Source organism: Cyclopterus lumpus, chromosome 17, assembly GCF_009769545.1.
Source record: "Cyclopterus lumpus isolate fCycLum1 chromosome 17, fCycLum1.pri, whole genome shotgun sequence".
Lineage (NCBI taxonomy): Eukaryota > Metazoa > Chordata > Actinopteri > Perciformes > Cyclopteridae > Cyclopterus > Cyclopterus lumpus.
The window spans coordinates 7,040,388-7,059,815 of NC_046982.1; the positions used below are offsets into that span (position 1 = coordinate 7,040,388).

A 19,428-nucleotide genomic window follows, 5' to 3' on the forward strand; every position below is an offset into this window, starting at 1 on the left:
AAATTGAATCAATGTGAGTCCCCCCCCCCCCCCCCCCCCCCCCCCACCTCAAAATACTATGCAGTGCGTGGACGGAAATTTTGTGGACAAATTGCATTAAAGATTTGTTTTATTCTTTTTAACAATAGGACTCCTCCTCCTTCTCCTTCTCCTCCTCCTCCTCCTCCTCATCATCATCAGCGTGTTTATCTGTTATCGCCATTGTCTGAGAGCAGAAAGAGGCAGCAGCGAAGACCACAGTGAGGTTTGTCCGAGGCACTCTCCCCGCGCGCTATCTGCTCCTTTATCTGCCAGGATCAGTTGTTAGTGCTGGCAGTTTTCCTCTCATGTCCTCTGGAGAGAGGTGGCTCTCAGCTGGAGAGAGGCGCCGGAGGCTCCGCACCGTCTCCATTGTGTGTAGAGAGACACATGGAGGACTTGAGAGACTCGGTGCAGGTGCAGAGAGGAAGAGCGAGAGGGAACACACCTGAGGGGGATGATTTTTTTTTCTCTCACTAGTCAGGCTTGTTTTTTGAGGGTGGGTGGGGGCTTTTAGGCACAGGGACATTTGTTGTATAGGGAGGGCATATTTACTGGAGGTACACTACACTGGAGGGAGGGAAAGGGCCCTCGAGTAGAACGCTTCCCCTCTAACTGCCAGAGACATTTGGTTACAGATGCGAGCTGCCACATTTAATATTTTTGTTCAGCGTTGAGGACAACATGCAGGACCGCGCCATCACCGCGACCAAAAAACCACGATTCACAGCAGCACTGAGCCGCCCGGACGCTTTGCGCGCGGTACGATGAGGCGTGACACCGTGAGGTGCGTGAGGTCATGCTCCCCGTCTTCAATCAGGGCGGGCCTTCTTGTTCAGACAGGACGTAACAAGCCGCCGCTGATAACCTCACCTCAGACTGGGAGCTTTCCTGGGAAAGTGATCCTTTTTGCTAACTGTTTGTTTAAAAGCTGACAGGCTACAAGAGTCTCAGTGACAGCATCTATTCATCTCGGGGTGTCAGACAGAGAGAAGAAGAAAAAAAATAGAGGGAACGAGGAAGGGATAAAGAAACACAGAGGGAGAGAGAGGAGGAGGAGGAGGCGGATGAAGAGCGATTGAGAGAGGAAGCCCAGTGAAGAGGACATGGGGGAGATTGCTGCAACAATAGGCTAGATTTACCTTCAGCTTGGAAACCCCTTCTGATCATCTCGCTGCAGCGATTTCAGACATTCATCCGGCTCGGTGACTGAACGTGTACTGATGTTTTCATCACTTTGGTTTTAATTATATGTCTCACTCAGCACAGTCTTCCTTCTACTCGGCTAATTTAGATTGAGATCCTTCCAGGCTTTCCCCTATCTTTCATTTCCCTCCTCTCTGCATCCCATCAGCCCCCTTTGTAGAAAAAAAAAAAGAGGAAGAAAAAATAAGAAAAAAAACCTTCATGTCTGTGACTTTCTTGCCCTCCAGCATATGAAGCCCTCTTTTATTTTGATCATCGCAGCACAATGGATTCATGCCATTCTGGCAACTTTATTCAGTATCAGCCCGAATTTACATACTGCTTAACAAGTTTGTGCGTGACTGTTGATGCCTCTGATCAAAGTGCTTTTGGAAATCTTTCTCATCAGATTTTTCACCCCCCGTCCTTCATTTCAAATGCATGCCGCAGACAGGCATCTTTAACTCAGGGGCAAAGAAAGGTAACCTTAGTGCTGCACAAGCCCAAATGTCATCCAACAAGGAGGGCTCGTGTCCTGGGGATAAAGATAATGTAATCTAAGCAGTATACAGTGTGCGACTGTGTGTGTGTGTGTGTGTGTGTGTGTGTCCATGCTAGCCTCAGTGTTTGTTGTAGGCTTGGGTTCCGGGGGGTGGGAGGGACAGGGGATGACAAAAGTCAAAGCAGTCATGTGTCATTTTCGGTGCTGAAGGGCTGGGACCTGCCTGCAGGGCTGTCCTCTCTGTCAGACGCACTCACATATCTGCACTGAACTCTCTCTCTCTCTCTCTCTCGTCCATCCGTCCCTCTGTCTTCATCCAATGCACGACGCATTTCATGCAGCTGCATGTATTTGTGCACCGACAGGCAACGGTTGCCGTGCTCCGAGCCACATGCGGCAACAAGGTGGAACGGCATTTTGTGTTTCACAAAAGATCATTTAAAGCAGCACATGTCGAATCGCTGAACATCTGCTTCTGGGCGCATGGCATGCGGTGACTCATTTCACGTGTCTTAATTACTGCGTCTTGATCACATCTGCCACAAGAGCGAGACATGATTGGTTCCATGACCAGTGAGGCACTGTGAGAGTGGAGGAGGACGAGTAGGGGAGGGGGGCTTTTGACAAAGATCAGGTTGTAAATCCAGATATCGGAGGCCGAGCCACAAACCAATGGCCCGTAACCTCCTCATGGGGATGGCAGAGGCTGAACACACAGAACCCACTGCAGGAGCCCATATAAGTCCATTTGTAAATATATGTAGCTACCAGAGCAAACAAACAGAATTGAAAACATTAAATAACTGAAAAGGAAAAAACGGATTCGAAAATACAATGAAAAGAGGGCGTGGGTGGAAAGAGAGGAATCGTGGGAATGCAAGATTGCACCTCCCTCAGGCAATCGAATTATCCTATGGGCTGATGGTTCCTCCTTATGCGTCGGCTGACATTTTCCTGTAACCCCATCCCGTGTAATGCTATGTGATGTGTGTGACTGGCTTCTGCCACGGCCCTGAGAGGCCACGGAGCCCCGGGGCCATTTGCTTTTGGCCCGCAGCATCCTGGGAATTGTTTATTTTTGCCCTGTCTGCTCCCTTTTTTTGCCTCTCTCCGTCTCATTCTGCCTCCCTCGTCCTCCCGTTCCGGCCCAGTGGTGTCTACTTTCAATTAGGAGGAGGATGCACTCGTATTCTACTGCGAGACAAAACTCCCTGACAGGTGACTCTCAAGGGGTAACTCAAAACCATGTCTTTAGTCTCTTCAAAAAACTAAAAACTGTTAGTATTCCAGCACCTTTTTCGATGGACACACACACACACACACACACACACACACACACAAAATAACAACAACCGAAGCTGCCGGTGGTATCTGTTACTCAACTGTATATGTTGCTCTGTGTGATGATGATAAGAGTGGAGGGTGTGTTCAAGAAAAAGAAAACTGTTGAAATACATAATGTGCTGTGTGTTGTGCGAGGGAGAGAGAGAGAGAGAGAGAGAGAGAGAGAGGGGAAAGAGATTTGAGGACAGAGAAGATGAGATGTGTGATATGAGATAATAGAATGATATTCAAAATATATCCCTTGGAGCTCGGAGTTGAAACAGAACATTAAAAGAGAACATATTTTTTGATCGCTTATGGATATGTAAGCCAGCACACCAATATGCCCAGACCTTATACTTCATACTGCTGCAGAGCCCCAAAGGGCATAAGAGGAGGCGGGCCAACCCTGCATACACACAAATAGTGCATGAGGGGAGCTGTCGACATGTGACAAGCAGAAAAGGGACAGTGTTGAGAGCCGTAGCCTTTTATGACCCAACACTCTTTGACAGCTTGGCCATCGCTCCGGGTCACGAGCCGTGTTGCTTTTTCATCTGACAATTTCTTAAGCGAAAACATCGCTCCCTCGATGGATCCCATTGTTCAGAGAGCTTTTGTGTTGGGAGGGGGGGGGGGGGGGGCGAGACGATGGTGTGCCAAGCGGCCCAGTAGATGCTGCTCGCTGGAGGAGTCCCACTGTCAATCTGCAGGACCAAAAGTGGGATGAAAGTGTAAGCGATATGATGGGGGAAGGCTGCTTTTATGCAACACTGCGCTCTGCTGGCGGAAGGCGAGAGCACCTCGGGTGATACCGCAGCAGTCTTAGCCGGGGACTAATGTAACCCTCAGTTCCACAGGGATGCTAATGTCTAATGCTTCTACCCTTGTGTGGACCTAAGGACATTCGGCGCTGACAAATTTTAAACATCCCAGGAGGGTTACACTTTGAAATATGGCCACGGGGGAGGGAGGTGGGGGGAGAGGGGGGGAGGGCACATTAGAATGACAAAAAAATGTAGATCCTCAAAGTGAAATAAATCTGCCTGTGACTTGGAAATCAGCAAGAGAGAGAGAGAGAGAGAGAGAGAGAGAAATGTTCGGAGAGGGCCACACTATTTGGTGTCGGGTGCATCCAAATAGTACAATCAGATGCCATGTTGTTTTCCCCGGTGCATGTTCTATATTAACCATAACATTTGCCTAAAGTGTATGTGCATGACGGATCAGGAGAAAAGGAGATGTGGGCAGTTAAAAAAGAAAAGAAATCTGTTGTGTGCTCACATTAATACTGTTTGCTATGTGTATGTGCGATTGGCCTGTAAGCTGTGTTTGTGTGTGTGTGTGCGTGCATACAAACAATGCACTCAGTCGACAGCCCGCAGCACTGCTCATTCTTGCTCGGAGAGTACATGTCTCGAGGCCTCGTTCCTCCGTCGATGACCTCTGGTGAAGCCATTATTTTCTGCATTAATGATGAGCAGCAGCCAGCGATGAGAGAGATGGACTTTGTCCTGAGGCACAGTAGCACTGATTATGGGCAACAACAATGGCAGCAAAAAAAAAGAAAAAGAAAAGAAAGAAAACTCTTCCCAGAAGCAGTTCAAAAGACGAGGAGTCTTAGCAGCAGCACAAAAATAAGCTGCTCTTGCTCTATTGACAAGATGGATCAGATAACCTCTGTGGCTAGAGGATTATTACCCCTCCCCCATCAAGTAAACTTTATTAAAGTTTACCTATTGCCCGTATGGTCATCTGCTCGTCAACAAACCAGTAATCATCTTATCTTTTGACCTGAAATGTATGAGTGGGAGTGGGCAATTAGCGTATGGAGTGAGTCATCCAGGCCATGTTTTTTTAGCGCCCTCCGAGGATTTAATGACATTACGTATGGGGAAATAATATTAGAGGCTTAATTGATCCTCTGACATCACCCCAAACAACCAACCTTTAAGACTCACAAACAAGACAAATTGCAGACAACGTGCAATCGCTCTCGTCGAGGCAGCCATGGCACCCACTCAGGAAATCCTGGCTTGGGGAGATGACTCTAAATGAAGGACTTTACCATTCACCATTATGTCTTTGGTGAGAGTCAGAGGGAACCCCCGGGGCTCTTCAGCACAGCACGGTACAACTTTTCAAAGGGCTCCAGATTAAAGTCACTGAAAGTTCCCACTGGGGTCTGAGGCCAGGATCCCATTAAGCAGCCCTACCACACCGCCGGCCATAATTGTGTCGTTGAGAATTCAGAGCAGCGGATGCTTGATAAGCGAATTTAGGGTGAAATAAAAAATTTAAAAAACGTGAAAAAAAAAAAGAGGCAAAAGGGGGGTCTCGCTGGGCCACCATTAGACACTTCCTTCGCTCATCACTAATTTGTTTTAAATGACTGAGGGAGAGGTGAACACTTTATAAAGCAATCTGAGCTACCTTTTTTTCCCCTTCTCCCTCTTCCCCATTTCCAAGTCTGTGCGACAGAACGCTGATAAATGAAAACAGCCCTTTTACAGCCACACAGTATACTGCCGCTGGTGGTGTTTTAAACTGTAGTTATCTTTATTGCAGTACTTACGTTTGCAGTAGGATAATCGATAAAGATGGGAAACTCATTCTTATGTTTTTTCAAGTCCCTATACTCTCCTCTTAAAGAAACCGATCAGTGCACCACTAGTTAAGACAATAAGATATAGACACCATCTAGTAAGGCCACTAAAATAGTTTCATTAACGTAACAATTTTTTTTTACAAAGAAGCCCGCTTTTATTGAGCATTTAGTTTCTGAATGTTACAAACAGGTTTGTTATATCAGGTTCATCAGCGCCGTTTGGTGTATGATATAAAAACATCTTGTAAGCGTGGTTCAAGATCTAAATCCTAGCTTAAGATCATGCATGTGCCTTTAAACATCAGTCAACTCTATAGCTGGAAGTATAGGAACGTGATGTTCTTTGCAAGCGAGTATCACTCGGAAACATTTGAACAACATCAACAAGTCTCAAGTTAGGATTTAGGTCTTCACAATGAAACGGATGAGAGAGAAAGAACATTTGTTGAAACTTACTAGTATTTGCAACCTAAATATGCTATTGTCATCCAAGTGCAATAATGAAAAAAAAAAATCTTGGTTAACTAGTTCAAGTGGATTTCTTTTGCTTCTTCTTCTCGGCCTCTTCCTCTTTTTCCTTCTCGATCTCAGCCACCAGGGTCTCAATTTCCTTGGCTTCCAAAATCTGAAAAGTGGCCAAGACAAGTAATTATTAGCTATGAAATGAATTAAAAAAGTTACAAAAAAACAGCCAGATATAATTTGCAGCGACTCACCTTCAGTGGCTGATTCCGTCTGATAACAGCCAGTTCAATATTCTTCCCTCCTGACTGGACAACCTGTGATGAAACAAATCCCAGCGAATCAGCATAGATTAACCACCGCAGCATCGAACACATGACAAAGTTGTCAGGGTATTTAAATGCAAATAAATAAGTAATTGATTACTTTAACACAAAAGACCACAGAATGCAACAATACACATAAATGTCTGGGCTTTTATTTGCTTTACCAAGCAATGTCATGCATGAAAACCTAACAATTATGGCAGATCACTTCCGGATTTACATCTGGAAGCAGTTGGTCCCCTTTGATATCAGGAGGAAATTATTAAATTCATGCTGGGGTAGATGGAAATACTTTTGACGGGACAATTTCACAATATTTGTGCCATACCCCCAAACATATTTAAAATAAATATTTGTCTTTACTGTATATTGAAACTAGAATGCTTTATGATACAATTAAAATCACTGCTATTCAAAGTGTGCAAATTCAAAGACTACATTTGGACTTACCTCAAGCAAAGCTTTGATAGCCAACTTGATCGTTTCATTGTCCCCAGCAATGGCTTCATCTGTGTAATTCTTCTCCAGGAACTCCCTCACAGTTTTTGCACTACGGCCAATTGCATTTGCCTGTGTTTTCCCCCGCAAGAATGAGACAAAAAATATTATTAATTGAATTCATAGACACGTAGTACAAAGTAATGTACAAAAAGCAGACTCACTGACCTTCCAGGCATGGTAGGTTCCTGAAGGGTCCGTCTGATACAGCCTGGGAGTTCCATCGTCATCAAAGCCAACAATTAACGCAGAGATGCCAAATGGCCTGCGCCCATTGCTTTGGGTGTAGCGCTACAAATAATATGACCAATGTAAAAACAGATGTTACTGGTCATTCTTAGAAACCTGTATAAGCCAGGCTACGGTTTCAGACGTTGGGCACTATTACTCGAGTAGAGCACAGCAACTAAAACAAAACTTTTTTTCATGATCTTGCCCAATGAATGTGAAATCTTACAGATGCCTTTTCGAAAATGAATAGTAAATATAAAATCATGGGTTAGAAGGTTGGGTACCTGTTTCAGTGTCGCTATGTAGCGTGTGATGTATTCCACTGTGACCGGGTCCTCAACAGTTAGCCTGTGGCTCTGGCACTCAACCCGAGCTCTGTTTATCACAATACGGGCATCTGCCGTCAGACCTTAAAAACATGTACAAATGTCAAATGGTTGCACAAACATAAAAAGGTTAAAAAAAATATACTTGTGCTACATCTGTAACGACGTAGTGCTTTTAACAACTTGTCTTAGTCCATGACTCCACTCTGGCATGATTCATGATAAATATATTATTCAGTTATGGAAAAGATGTTGACGTTTGAGGTACCTGCAAATGCCATGCAGACGTGCTCGTCCAGGGCACATATCTTACGGACAGTCCTTTCCTCCTGCAACTTTGCCACAGATTTCTTCTCAACTCCAAGGACAACGATGTCTTTACCTCTGATTCCCACCTGCAGAGAAAGAAAACATAAAAAATAATTTCAGCGATGCATCAAAGATCATTTCGCTCCCAGTGATGACAGCCTCAATAATGCCCTCTACAACCACCATAGTGACACCTTTCAATTTAGGACGTTATTTGGATAGTTTACATGCCACCAAAGCAAATGAATTACGTCGAGGTCTTCTATCCAGGTCTATTCAACAAAATTGGCTTGCCATTACTCAGACTACTCACTATCAATTACCGGTACTCTTTCGAGAAAAACTCTTCTATTCTTTTTTTTTTAGGGGGTGGGGGGGGAGCTTAACGATAAATAACAGGTTACGGTGGACGGATACAATCCGAGAGTTGTCGTTAAATGTAATCCTGCCATAACTCTCTATACAAAGCTACAAGAGCTACCACCATGTTATTGCGAACACATCTAATCTTGTTGGAGTGAGCTAACGTTAGTTGGTATCCAATTGAAACTGAAACTATTGAGAGTGACACAGCGACAAAATGCTTGCTAGTGATACTCTTTAATCGTCAGTGTGTAACGTTAGCTTAACTATTAATAGTGCTTGAAGTAGCGAGATAAAGCAACTTACACATTAGCAACCGGTAAGTGCAACAAATTGTGTTTTAGAACCAAATTAGCTAAACAGAAGACCAATACGAGGGTCTGCTAGTCGCTAGCCTAGCTGGTTGGCTATCGTTAGCTTCAGCATTAGTTTCATTTGAGGACTCACCGCTGTGGAGCCTTTCTTTACGGCTTCTTGTGCATACTCCACTTGGAAGAGATGACCATCTGGAGAAAAGACAGTGATAGCTCTGTCGTATCTTGTCGCCATTGAACTGCCAGACAAATAACGACGTTACAATCACAAGAGAAAATGAGACGTGCACCAAATGATTCAGCTAGTTAGCAATTTGTGAAGCTAGAGCTGGCTGCCCTGTGTTGAAAACTGCGCCTGCGCGTGACCTCTGAACTGGGGCGATACCAACACTAGGGTTCACGCGTCCGCCAGAGTAAATTTGTATTTAACGTTTCATTAGAATCCTCGCTATTTATATATATCAGCGGAACACTCATTTTTTGTATTTGAAAGTTACAATACGAACATTTCTAGGTTTTCATCGACAACTTCATAACTGAGTCAATGTGGATTGAGAGTTAATGTGGCTGAACTAAACACAACACTAGGATTAATATACATTTGTATCAACTATTTTTGCACAAGTGCAGCATAAACGGCATTATGACTACTATTTGATAGAAATAGATGAAAGCTCTGACTGTGTTTCCCCTTTCTATTGAGCATTCCATTTCCCGTGGCCTTTTGGTCCATATCTAGACTGTTCCATTATATGAAAGACATAGGTGAAATCGTGATTCAATTAAGCCAATGTATTGTGGCTTTGAACTATATAAATAAATATGTTGAATTATTCTAGTACTTCTGAAATAAATTTGAACACAAGGTGTCCTCTTGTAACTTACACATTTAAGAATCTCAACTCCGTTTTCAAATCTGCTGTAAGACCAACCCCCCAAAACGGACCACTGCATTACAAAATTGAATCCTTTTCTAAACTGCTTGATCTGAGTTCTGCCGATTTGTGAAGTGTGTTAGCCACTTTTGACTTTTAGGCTCTCCTTTAAATTTAATTTGATAGAGCATCACCATGTCAGTGGCGTTTGCGCCTCACAGGCCGCGCGGGAAGGGTGACATAACACCCGCCGGAATACAAAAGGTAATTCATTTGAGCGCGTCTCCGAATGGAGGCAATGGCATCAGGCTGTGCTAGCGGCTAAGCTAATCTGTGTAGCGCTGCCCGTCCACGTCTAACTGCGAACAGGTCGGGAACCGTTTTGCAAGGCCAAAGCGCGGTGAATACGAATCTCTCTGGAGTCAGGGCGCCACGTGTGAACGATGGGTCTTAGATCGATTTGCCGGAGCAGCGCACAATTATATTTCTGATGAATGAGGGCCTGCCGTTTTGTAAGCGCAGGACAGCTAACGTTAGCTAGCGAGACGCGTCTTTTGTTAGCAAGACTCGCACACTCATTTCACTCAACGGCCTACAATCCTCCCCGTTGTTCTCAAATTACTGCTGAATAACCTCCAAAATTAACCCATAAATAACCCACAGACAACTCTGTGTCACTAATTGTAAATAGCGTGCAATCGCACGGAATATAAACACGTGACGTTAATCTCTGCATTTGCTGTTGCAGTTACTTGACGAAAACAACCAGCTGATCCAGTGTATAATGGACTTCCAAAGTAAAGGCAAAACAGCAGAATGTTCACAGTAAGTTATGGAACCCCGCCCCCTCTCTTGTATGCACCATTAGTCATTTTAAGTTGACTCAAACACCTTTCTCACCTGCCCAGGTATCAACAGATGCTGCACAGAAATTTAGTGTACCTGGCCACGATAGCAGACTCCAATCAGAACATGCAGTCTCTTCTCCCTGCTGTGAGTATTGTTCCTTGCTGTTTGTTCTGAGTGAGTAAATTGTATGAAACAGTGTGACCTCTTTGCATCATGAGTTAATGTTTTTAGCTCATGTCCAAAACAAGTCATTTTGTTATTGGAAAATCACCTGAGCAATACTCGAATATATAAAGTGAGCAGTTTAATGTCATTTTACATTGACCAAGAAACAAGAGTCGGGTTAGAACTAACAAACAGTTTAAGTTTAAATGTATAGTGACATGTTTTTTTTCTTATTAAATTCAGTCTGACTAGAGACTGGATTTGATGCTTCCCTAGTTATCGGTGTAACCTGTTGACCTATTGTAGATTTTATTCATGGATACAGAGCCAGTGTGAACTTGTTCTGTAAAAGCAAATATGACAAAAGTCAAGAAATGTCGATTAAAGATTACAAAAATAGTGCAATAATCCAAAAGAAAATACTATGAAGAATATGTACAATACATCTGTTTTAAACTGTAAGAGCTGAACAGTTTTAGAAGTAGTCATTTTGTGCTGAAATGTACTAAATATTCTCCAGGGATGTGCGAAAGTTCAAAATATGAAGTATACATAATATCGTATTTAAAGCTGCAGTACAGCCGATGGATTTACATTGAATTAGATGATAATGGTATGTCTTACACTTTTCTTGTGTCATTGCCGAGCCCTGGTTCGACTTCATTGAGAGCACTTAAATCAGTGATCACGTGACCATGTATTGTACTGCATGCCTAGTTATGGTCCCTTTTTTTTTTTACTACAGTATCATTTTTAAACTGCTAGTATCTTTTGATTAATTAAGGTAAGTACAATTTATTTGTACAGCGCCTTTCGCAGACCAGGGTCACAAGGCGCTTCATAATTACAAAAAAACAATACACAGATTAAGAAGTACATACACATTTAACAAAGGCTAAGACAACTCAATGACGATCATAACAGCCCCAAGGCAATTAAACAAAAGCCTTGTCAAATAAAAGGGTCTTAAGTTTCTTTTTGAAGGAGTCAACAGACTCCATTGAGCGCAAGGCACATCTGTTCAACTGTATTATAAAATTTTGTACAGATATCTTGGCTTTAATCCGCCAATTTTCTCTGTTGAGTGGCTCTAGCTCAGATGTGTTTCTAGCGAGCTGATGTGTGTTTTTGTGTCTGTGTTGTGCGCCTGCAGCCGCCCACTCAAAACATGCCCATGGGCCCTGGTGGGATGAACCAGAGTGGACCCCCACCTCAGCCTCCTCACGGTCACAACATGCCCTCTGAGGGTATGGTCAGCGGTGGCCCTCCAGCCCCACACATGCAGAACCAGATGAATGGACAGATGCCTGGTAAGTGACGCCCCCCCCCCTTCCTCACCTACCTTCCCTCGTCTTTCTCTCTTTTTTTCTTTCCCCTTATTCTCTCTCAGTCCCCGGCTCAATTGTGTTGCCTAGCAACACCACAGAACTGTGAGGGCGGTCGCACTGCCAAAGGATGATGTCACTCATTTGCCTGCATTGGTGGTCTTGGACTTGACCTTCGTTTGATCATGGTTATTCCCTCTTAAGTATCATGATTTGTTTGCGTGTGTTTTTTGTGCAAATACAAATATTTTTATCATGTTCTAAAAAACAAACATTAGTCACCGATTGCTGTACCATGCAAGGACTACATTCTGAATGGTAACAGTCTCTAGGACCATATTAGAAATCAGAACATGTTGCAACTTTAGGGTTGCTTTTAAACTCTATTAAGCTCTTGATGTTTCCTGGATATCCATTGAAAGTTTACAACAGTAAATATACATTTCTAACAATATAATGGTATTACTTGTAAGCTTTAGGTGACTTGAGGGTAGGCACCATCTTTCAGACGGTTTGAAATGCCTTTGTAGTCAATGTGTAACTTTGTAACTGGAGACAAATGGTAAATCCTGACGCAATGGAAATCTTTCGACATTTAAATATGAAAGATTCAGTGGCTGTTTGTGAATAGATTGGCTCTAACAACAATACCACGTATTGCTCTCTATCCTGTCCCTACAACCTGCCTGGTCGCTACTGCACATGTGCAAACTAGTAGAACACACCTTTGGTCAAACGGTCTCATGCACCCTATTTTTCTCTGATAATGCTACATCGTGAACAACAAATCTGTGTTGAAATTGGCAGGAGGAGAGCAGCACAGTCCTGCTTGGCTAAATAATTAAGTTACAGAATTAATTACACACTAAATTCAGTAAAAATTAGTGTTGAGCGAAGGTAAATTATTACTTTATCATGATGTGTTGTAGTTTTAATGACTGATAATATTTAATTAAAGCTGCTAATGCCAAGATTTTTTAAAGTAAATGTTTAAATAACAATACAATCATTTATTTTCTAATCATATACAGTATGAAGAATATATGGTATCTACAAGGATAAAATAATAGGTCCCTCCCTAACATATATCACAAGATGATGGAAGTTACACACACGTTTAAGTACTAGATATGGTGGTGGTGGCTTCTAAATTCAAGTCATGAATCCTCTCTGCTGTTGTTTTCCAGGGCCTAATCACATGCCCATGCAAGGCCCCGGTCCAGGCCCCAACCAGCCCCCAAACATGCCCAGTGGCTCTATGAATATGCCTCCCAGCGGCCATGGCTCGATGGGTGGTTACAATCACGCCGTCCCTTCTTCCCAGGGCATACCAGCTCAGAGCCAAATGAACATAACCCAGGGCCAGCCCATGGGAAACTATGGGCCACGGCCAAACATGAACATGCAGCCCACTCAAGGTAAAGCAACTTATTCGTTAATTTCCACTTGCCTTCCATTTTGGGCCTTCATCATCCACCTGCATTTGATGAGCCAGATACCGCTTGTATGTTTTTTGGTACCTGGTACAGTTTGAGAGTTGACTCTTTGTGTTGGTGTGCCACAGGCCCCATAATGCACCAGCAGCCTCCCTCTCAGCAGTATAACATGCCTCCTGGTGGTGGTGCACAGCACTACCAAGGACAACAGAACCCAATGGGCATGATGGGCCAGGTCAACCAAGGGAACCATGTCATGGGGCAGAGGCCAATGCCGCCCTACAGACCCCCACAGCAAGGTATACCCCTCAGTGTGTGTGCAAGTTGTGAGCGTTGGCCTTTCTTCTTCCTAACCCGTCCTCCTGCATTTCTTACTCTTGTTCTTCTCAATTTCCCCTATTTCCACTTCTGCAGCTCACAGACATCTTGATGACTAAACACGTAATCTAAAGCCTCCAATCACACAACTAGTCGAGTGACCAAAAGAAAGCTTTCTAACGAGAACTAGCGGCAAGGAAATCCATCCTCTCCACTCTTCCCCCCCACACAACCAATCCAACAACACCTTGAATCTACTTGTGTGTATGTTGTGTGTATGTGTATGTAGGACCCCCTCAGCAGTACCCAGGGCAAGAAGACTACTATGGCGACCAGTACAGTCACGCAGGACAGGGAGCCTCAGAAGGTAGGAGAACCCTCCAGTCACTTGGAGAAAAGAAACCCCAACAGAAATTAAGCCCAGGAGTTGTGTTAAAACACAAATGATGCAAAGAGACTGTGACCAAACCAATATCTCAGTTTCTTCATTATTTTCTGGGTAATCAAAGTGACTTTGGGCTTCATCAAAGACAAAAATACGGCCTCTAATTTTGAGGAAACGTCCACATGCGAGAGTGCACCCTGTCCAAAGAGGTGCTAAAGTCCATGAACAAGTTGGCATCTACCCAGTCTTGTAATGCCATTACCCCCCCCACCCCACCCCACCCCCCAATCGTGGCTGATGCTCCACCTGTTGGTGTGAAAGAAAGGTCAGGGACAGTCCTATATGAGTCTTAATGGCCAAAGTTGTCTTAAGTAAAATGTTAATCCTTCAGATTCTCACAATATAATGCCAGAGGATACTTTGACAACTCCATGGCATGCTACCTGTTTGCGTGTTTGGAGTAGTAATAAACAGAGCATTCATATTGCCTATTTGCAAGTGCTTGAAGCGGACTGCCATTCTTTGGCGATGCACTGATTTCTGTGCACACTGATTTGCACAAGAGCAGCTCTAGTGACAATTATTTTTGAGAAATATGCTACCACTGTATCATTCTCTAAATATAGCACTTGACATACTGCCAATTTTCTCCATGTGTATGTGTTAAGGGGTGGTATTATTACATCAGCAGCCACACTGATAAAAGTCACAAAGACAACAGATTCATAATGAACAGCTCATTCTCTTTCTTTGTCTAATTAACATTGACTTATTTGTTGTTTTCCTCTACCGTCTACACTATTTCCCCTTTTGACCTTTTTCAAACATGTGCTTTCCTTTTTTTTTCTTTTCTTTTCTTTTTTTGAAGTAAATACATTCCAGCCATTTTGATACAAAACAACCCCAAGAGTTCTTAAAATATGGCTGGCTCAAAAACTGCTGTTGTGCACATGTTGCTCACATTGCCTGCGGTTGCCCCTTGAAGGTAATGCCCAGTATGGCCAACAGCAGGAAGCGTACCAGCAAGGCCCTCCCCAGCAGCAGGGCTACCCTCCTCAACAGCAGTATCCGGGTCAACAGGGCTACCCACCACAGCAGCAGGGCTATGGTGAGTGGCTCCCTCTCCGACAGTGGCACACACTTGTCCTGCAGGAGGCACTCTCCGCTCTCTTTCGCTCCCCCCTTCTTTTTTCTTCTTTCTTTTTTTTTCTTCTGTTGACTAATAATTCTTCCTTAGTGAGTTGGTGGTTGCTGCCCCTTGGAAATGTAACTGTGCCAAAGGCATGTCAAGGCGTCATCAAGAGCAAGGAATTAAAGAACCACCTTAATGAACGGTTGGGGGATTGAAGGGAAATGTAATCAGTATAGTGGTTGGCTGGCACCACATTAGCATTTCTCCTGGTGCTACAGTTTGATATGACACACTGTTCTGGGGGAGTGGGAGGGGAGGTTTGGCTGATGGGTACAGACATTGGGCAAAGTGTGTGTTGACTGCCAGCCAAACATTTTGAACTCCTAGTTTTTCAATAGTATACGTAAATATTAAAGAATAGGTGTAAGTTAAGATATTTGACAACTGTAATTTTAAAAATGTTTGCTGGAAGTAGCTGAATCATTGTTGAACAATTTTACGTTCAACAGTCTCCACTCTTTGGAGCTAATGTACAAGCCAACCTGAAATGAATAAAGTCTAGGCAACTTCGGTTAGAGCGCTTAATTGACTTAAACCTATTACGAGTTTTCTAGCCTTAAATTAAGTAAAGTGTGTTTTTAAAAAAAACTAATGTTCCACTTGCTATGTATGTATGTCAGCTTCTGCAGCTCTGGTCTTTCTCCTCTTTGTCCCATTTTTCACCGGATCTTTCCATCACTCATCGTGTTAGTAATGAGCTTGCGGGAGAGGCAGAGGCTGTGAGGTGAGATCCATCTGGCACACACGCACATGCCTTCTCTCGCCGGCCCTCGCAAGGTTATGCTCAACAGCATCAGGCATTATGAGCTCCTAACGATGCTGCGTGGGCCTCATTTGACTTCAGCCACAGTCGAGCGTTGCGTGGTCCTTTGCAGCACCTGCATAGATGGCTACAGTGTACGGGGGCTGATGAAGTGAATTCTTTTTTTTAATGAAGCAGGCTCCTCTAATGAAGACCAACATAATCTTCTTGATGTCTCCTTGCATTAGGAAACCACCGCCCAGCTCCAGCCCGACTCACTCATTCTCATTCATTACCGAGTCAGACACGGAGGCAGCCTATAACAAATGGGTGTGACATATCCACCATCCTGCCTTTTGTCATCCGTCAGCTTTTTTCCCCCCTTCTTTTTTCTTTTTTTTTTATTGCAGCCCATTAGTGAGTCAACCTACAGGGATTCCCTGGAGTTCTCGGAGCAACAAGTAGGAAGCGGAAAATAGTTAATGAGCAAAACACGGACCGTTTTCATACTGGGTTTCCTTAGTTTGAGTCCAAACCTGAGTTCCCATCTCATCTACAAGCACGGCGATAAGACCGAAACCTTGCACTGTGTTAAAAGACAAAATGTGCAAAGGGGAAACTCTTTTAATTGTGAGAGTTCGCGTTCACGCTGCCCAACGGCATTTTCAAACCGGTTAAAGTTGACTCTGTCAAACATGCATTGTTTTAATTTGAGTTGTCATCGTTCTGTCGTAGGTCCTACCCAAAGTGCCCCAGGACAGTATCCCAACTATCCTCAGGGGCAGGGACAGCAGTACGGGGGCTATCGCCCTCCTCAACCTGGAGCCCCACAGGTCCAGCAGCAACGCCCTTACGGCTATGACCAGGTGAGTATACCCACAACACCGGACAGTCACAGCGACTAGTCCATACATCGGTCTTAGTTTGTCCCCTATTCAGTTTATGACTAAGTGTATATTTTGTGTAGTGACACCAATATGAGTGAAGTTAGAATGTAAATATTAAAAGGGAGTATGTTTTGCATGCTGACATGCTGGCAAATTGGGGGGGTAAATCTGTTCTTTCCAAAAGAGTGTATGTGTTACTATATTGTCTTTTCACTTATATGGCTACGAAGGTAAAATAAATAAATTTAGTGAAATATGAGGGCTTTATGAGGATTCTTCCTGAAACGTGATGCAGACCGCTGTAGTGTTTAAAAAGGGAGATCTATTTGTTGCCCTGCATTTCCTGTGGTCTTATGTGGGGACCACAGCTACACTTTGATATCTTTATCTTTGAATATTCAGGGGCACATCAGGAAATAAAGACCCGGGGATTTGAACCCCTGACTAGCTCTGTAAGAAGCAAAGGTAATGGTTGCTGTGAAGACCTCAACGTCCAATCTAGACGTTTGACCACCTAGCCTTAATTTGCATTTGTTTTGATTCTTCTGTCTCTCCTTTGTCTTTATCTCTCTTCCATCTTTCTCTTTTTTGTTATTTAATGATTTTTTTATTAAAGTCTTTGGTACTATCTTTATATTTTGTTATCAACCAGGGGTCGAATTGTAAGTTATGAGGTCCAGAAACACAGCATGCTTTAGTCTGCAGTGAGGCAGCCAAAAGCTTAGTGCTTTGGCTGGGTCATTAATCTCTTCATTTTCCTTTACTGGTTTTGATAATTTCACTATTGTGCTGATGAGAACGCCAGATATATTTGAATTGAAATGTTTTGTATATCGGGATTGTCGGATCAAAAGTTTGTGTATCAAAATTTGTGTCCATTGTATTTTGCCTCCATGCCAAACACATACTTCGACCCCTGTTTAGAACTGCATCAACTGCTTTTGTCGCACTTGAAACAAGTGTCTGCTATTTAATATGGAATATCTTGTGTCCTCAGCCATGTTGCTGCTGAAACCTCAGGTATAAACTTAGAATATAAGAGCTCTCAAGTTGTGAGGCTATGCTGCCACCTGCTGGTCAATACCAGCACATGCAGCCATAAATCATGGTTGGCATTATGATGCGGCACAAACCCCAGATGTTTGTTTGCACCCTATCGGGATTGCGTGAATAACAGCTTTGACTGTGCGTTCTTCGAGAAGGTTCAGTAACACCGAGTCTGTCACATTTCTCCCCACAGGGCCAGTATGGGAATTACCAGCAATGAGAGATGGTCACAGCAACCCACACAGCTCCGTTATGATCTGTCTGAGCTTTGACCTCTGGTCAAATGCTAAGCAGACCTAAATGATGGTTGTAGCTCACGGAGATTCTCAGACAAGAACATGCAACACTCAAACATACAAGATACGTCCCCCCCTCCCTCCCTTCTCTTTGGGCTCTGATCCTCGCCTATAAAAATGTATTCTGTTTATCATGTACATTGGCCCTCACCCAGTAGGTCTCAAAGCAGCAATGCCTTAAAAGTGGAACAGCCTTATCCTCTGGCATTGCAGATTGTGAAGCGGGCTAACACAACTTTGGATATCAGAGATGATTAAAATGTACAGTTTCAGTCTACTGTGGTGCATTGTTTCTCGATCCTTCAGCTCCTTGTTCATGAGAAGCAATAATGCCAGCACTAGGGAAATGTGTGGGGTCTTGGAGATGAAATAATGCACCAGATGAACTTCCGGCTAGGCCATGGTACGTGTCTTGATGTATGTGATGATGTAAAAATATATTTTATGCTTTTTAGATCAAGCTAACTTTGTATAAGACATTGGAAACTAGTACTTTAGCTGTGTTGTTTATTTCATGAAGTGTATGTGTCAATGTATTTTTTTTTTTTTTTTTTTTTAATGATGATCCCATCCAGCACATTCTTTTTTTTTTTTTTTTTTTTTTTTTTTTTTTTGGTGTTGAATTGTACTTTTGAACGATTCAATTGGATCTGTTACATCCGTGACATTGGCACTGTATTCTGTGTAAAAATGCAACATTAATTGACATGCATGGGAACTCCTTGATGGACAAATGCAAACATCATGTCTGAAAACACATTCTGTGTAAAGCTGTGTATTTAAGTCTGTGAAGAAGAAGAAGAAGAAGAAGAAGAAAAAAAAAAACAACAACAACAAACCTGTTACCACACTTTTTTTATTTTTTATTATTAATACTTTTTTTTTTTTTAAACCAACTTTGGCCACTGGCCTTTTTTTGACAGATGTGGCCTATGAGGTGATGTGTAGCAGATGCCACTGCAAATTGCAGTCAATGCTCTCTGGAGCCGTTTTCCCTCTATAAGGCACCTCAGTCTGCTCCGTTGACTGCAAATTGGTGAATGGGAAAGATCAAACTCGGTATAATACATGTTTCTGACAAGGACTTTTGTTGTTGGTCTTGATAATGCTGGAATCCCCCTTTCCCCCTTTGAATAAACGTCAACGTTGATGTCATTCAAAAAGTGTTTGTGTGTGTGTGAATAATAAAGATTGTTACTGTCAAATATGTAACATAAGATGTGAAAATAATGTCCTCAAATTAATTCCTTTGCTTTCACAGTAAAGACCGGTTGTGCAGTTTTATATCACTGGCTTGATATTTGTTTTTAATGGTGCATACTTTATTGATCCCCATATGTACAGCGGCGTAAAGAGGATTTCATTTGTCCTCCCGATATTGTTTATATGGCTGTGTTTTTAATATTTGGCGTTCTCCACCCCCATCCAAGTGGTCACATGTGTGTC

The 19,428-nt window shown here is 43.1% G+C and overlaps 2 protein-coding genes across 10 annotated transcripts; one reads left to right on the forward strand and one right to left on the reverse strand.

Moving 5' to 3' along the window:
• Positions 1-5,751: 5,751 nt before the first annotated feature.
• Positions 5,752-8,822, reverse strand: psma8 (proteasome 20S subunit alpha 8). The gene is made up of 7 exons (XM_034556362.1): positions 8,599-8,822; positions 7,748-7,874; positions 7,438-7,562; positions 7,091-7,213; positions 6,875-6,994; positions 6,353-6,415; positions 5,752-6,261 (listed from the first exon to the last, which is right to left on the reverse strand). The coding sequence occupies exons 1-7, from the start codon at positions 8,698-8,700 to the stop codon at positions 6,166-6,168; spliced, it is 756 nt and encodes a 251-aa protein (XP_034412253.1). The 5' UTR covers positions 8,701-8,822; the 3' UTR covers positions 5,752-6,165.
• Positions 8,823-9,407: 585 nt separating this feature from the next.
• Positions 9,408-18,502, forward strand: ss18 (SS18 subunit of BAF chromatin remodeling complex). 9 transcript variants are annotated; one of them, XM_034555520.1, is made up of 11 exons: positions 9,408-9,604; positions 10,089-10,165; positions 10,249-10,333; positions 11,508-11,664; positions 12,867-13,097; positions 13,244-13,414; positions 13,723-13,800; positions 14,804-14,926; positions 16,488-16,618; positions 17,042-17,104; positions 17,880-18,502. In XM_034555520.1, the coding sequence occupies exons 1-10, from the start codon at positions 9,536-9,538 to the stop codon at positions 17,057-17,059; spliced, it is 1,140 nt and encodes a 379-aa protein (XP_034411411.1). In that variant the 5' UTR covers positions 9,408-9,535; the 3' UTR covers positions 17,060-17,104; positions 17,880-18,502. The 9 variants fall into 9 exon arrangements, 7 of the variants coding, with proteins under 7 accessions (XP_034411411.1, XP_034411410.1, XP_034411409.1 ...); XR_004611315.1 differs by having other exon boundaries at positions 16,488-17,104; positions 17,880-17,941; XM_034555519.1 differs by lacking the exon at positions 17,042-17,104.
• The last annotated feature ends 926 nt before the right edge of the window (positions 18,503-19,428 follow it).

Bases quoted from the DNA above. Each gene is read 5' to 3' on its own strand.
- psma8 (XM_034556362.1), bottom strand. From the start codon at position 8,700: ATGGCGACAAGATACGACAGAGCTATCACTGTCTTTTCTCCAGATGGT. The intron at 7,214-7,437 runs GTACCCAACCTT...TATTATTTGTAG, and splicing joins ACATAGCGACACTGAAACAG to CGCTACACCCAAAGCAATGG. The intron at 6,262-6,352 runs GTGAGTCGCTGC...GCCACTTTTCAG, and splicing joins GACGGAATCAGCCACTGAAG to ATTTTGGAAGCCAAGGAAAT.
- ss18 (XM_034555518.1), top strand. From the start codon at position 9,536: ATGTCAGTGGCGTTTGCGCCTCACAGGCCGCGCGGGAAGGGTGACATA. The intron at 9,605-10,088 runs GTAATTCATTTG...TTGCTGTTGCAG, and splicing joins CACCCGCCGGAATACAAAAG to TTACTTGACGAAAACAACCA. The intron at 13,415-13,722 runs GTATACCCCTCA...ATGTGTATGTAG, and splicing joins CTACAGACCCCCACAGCAAG to GACCCCCTCAGCAGTACCCA.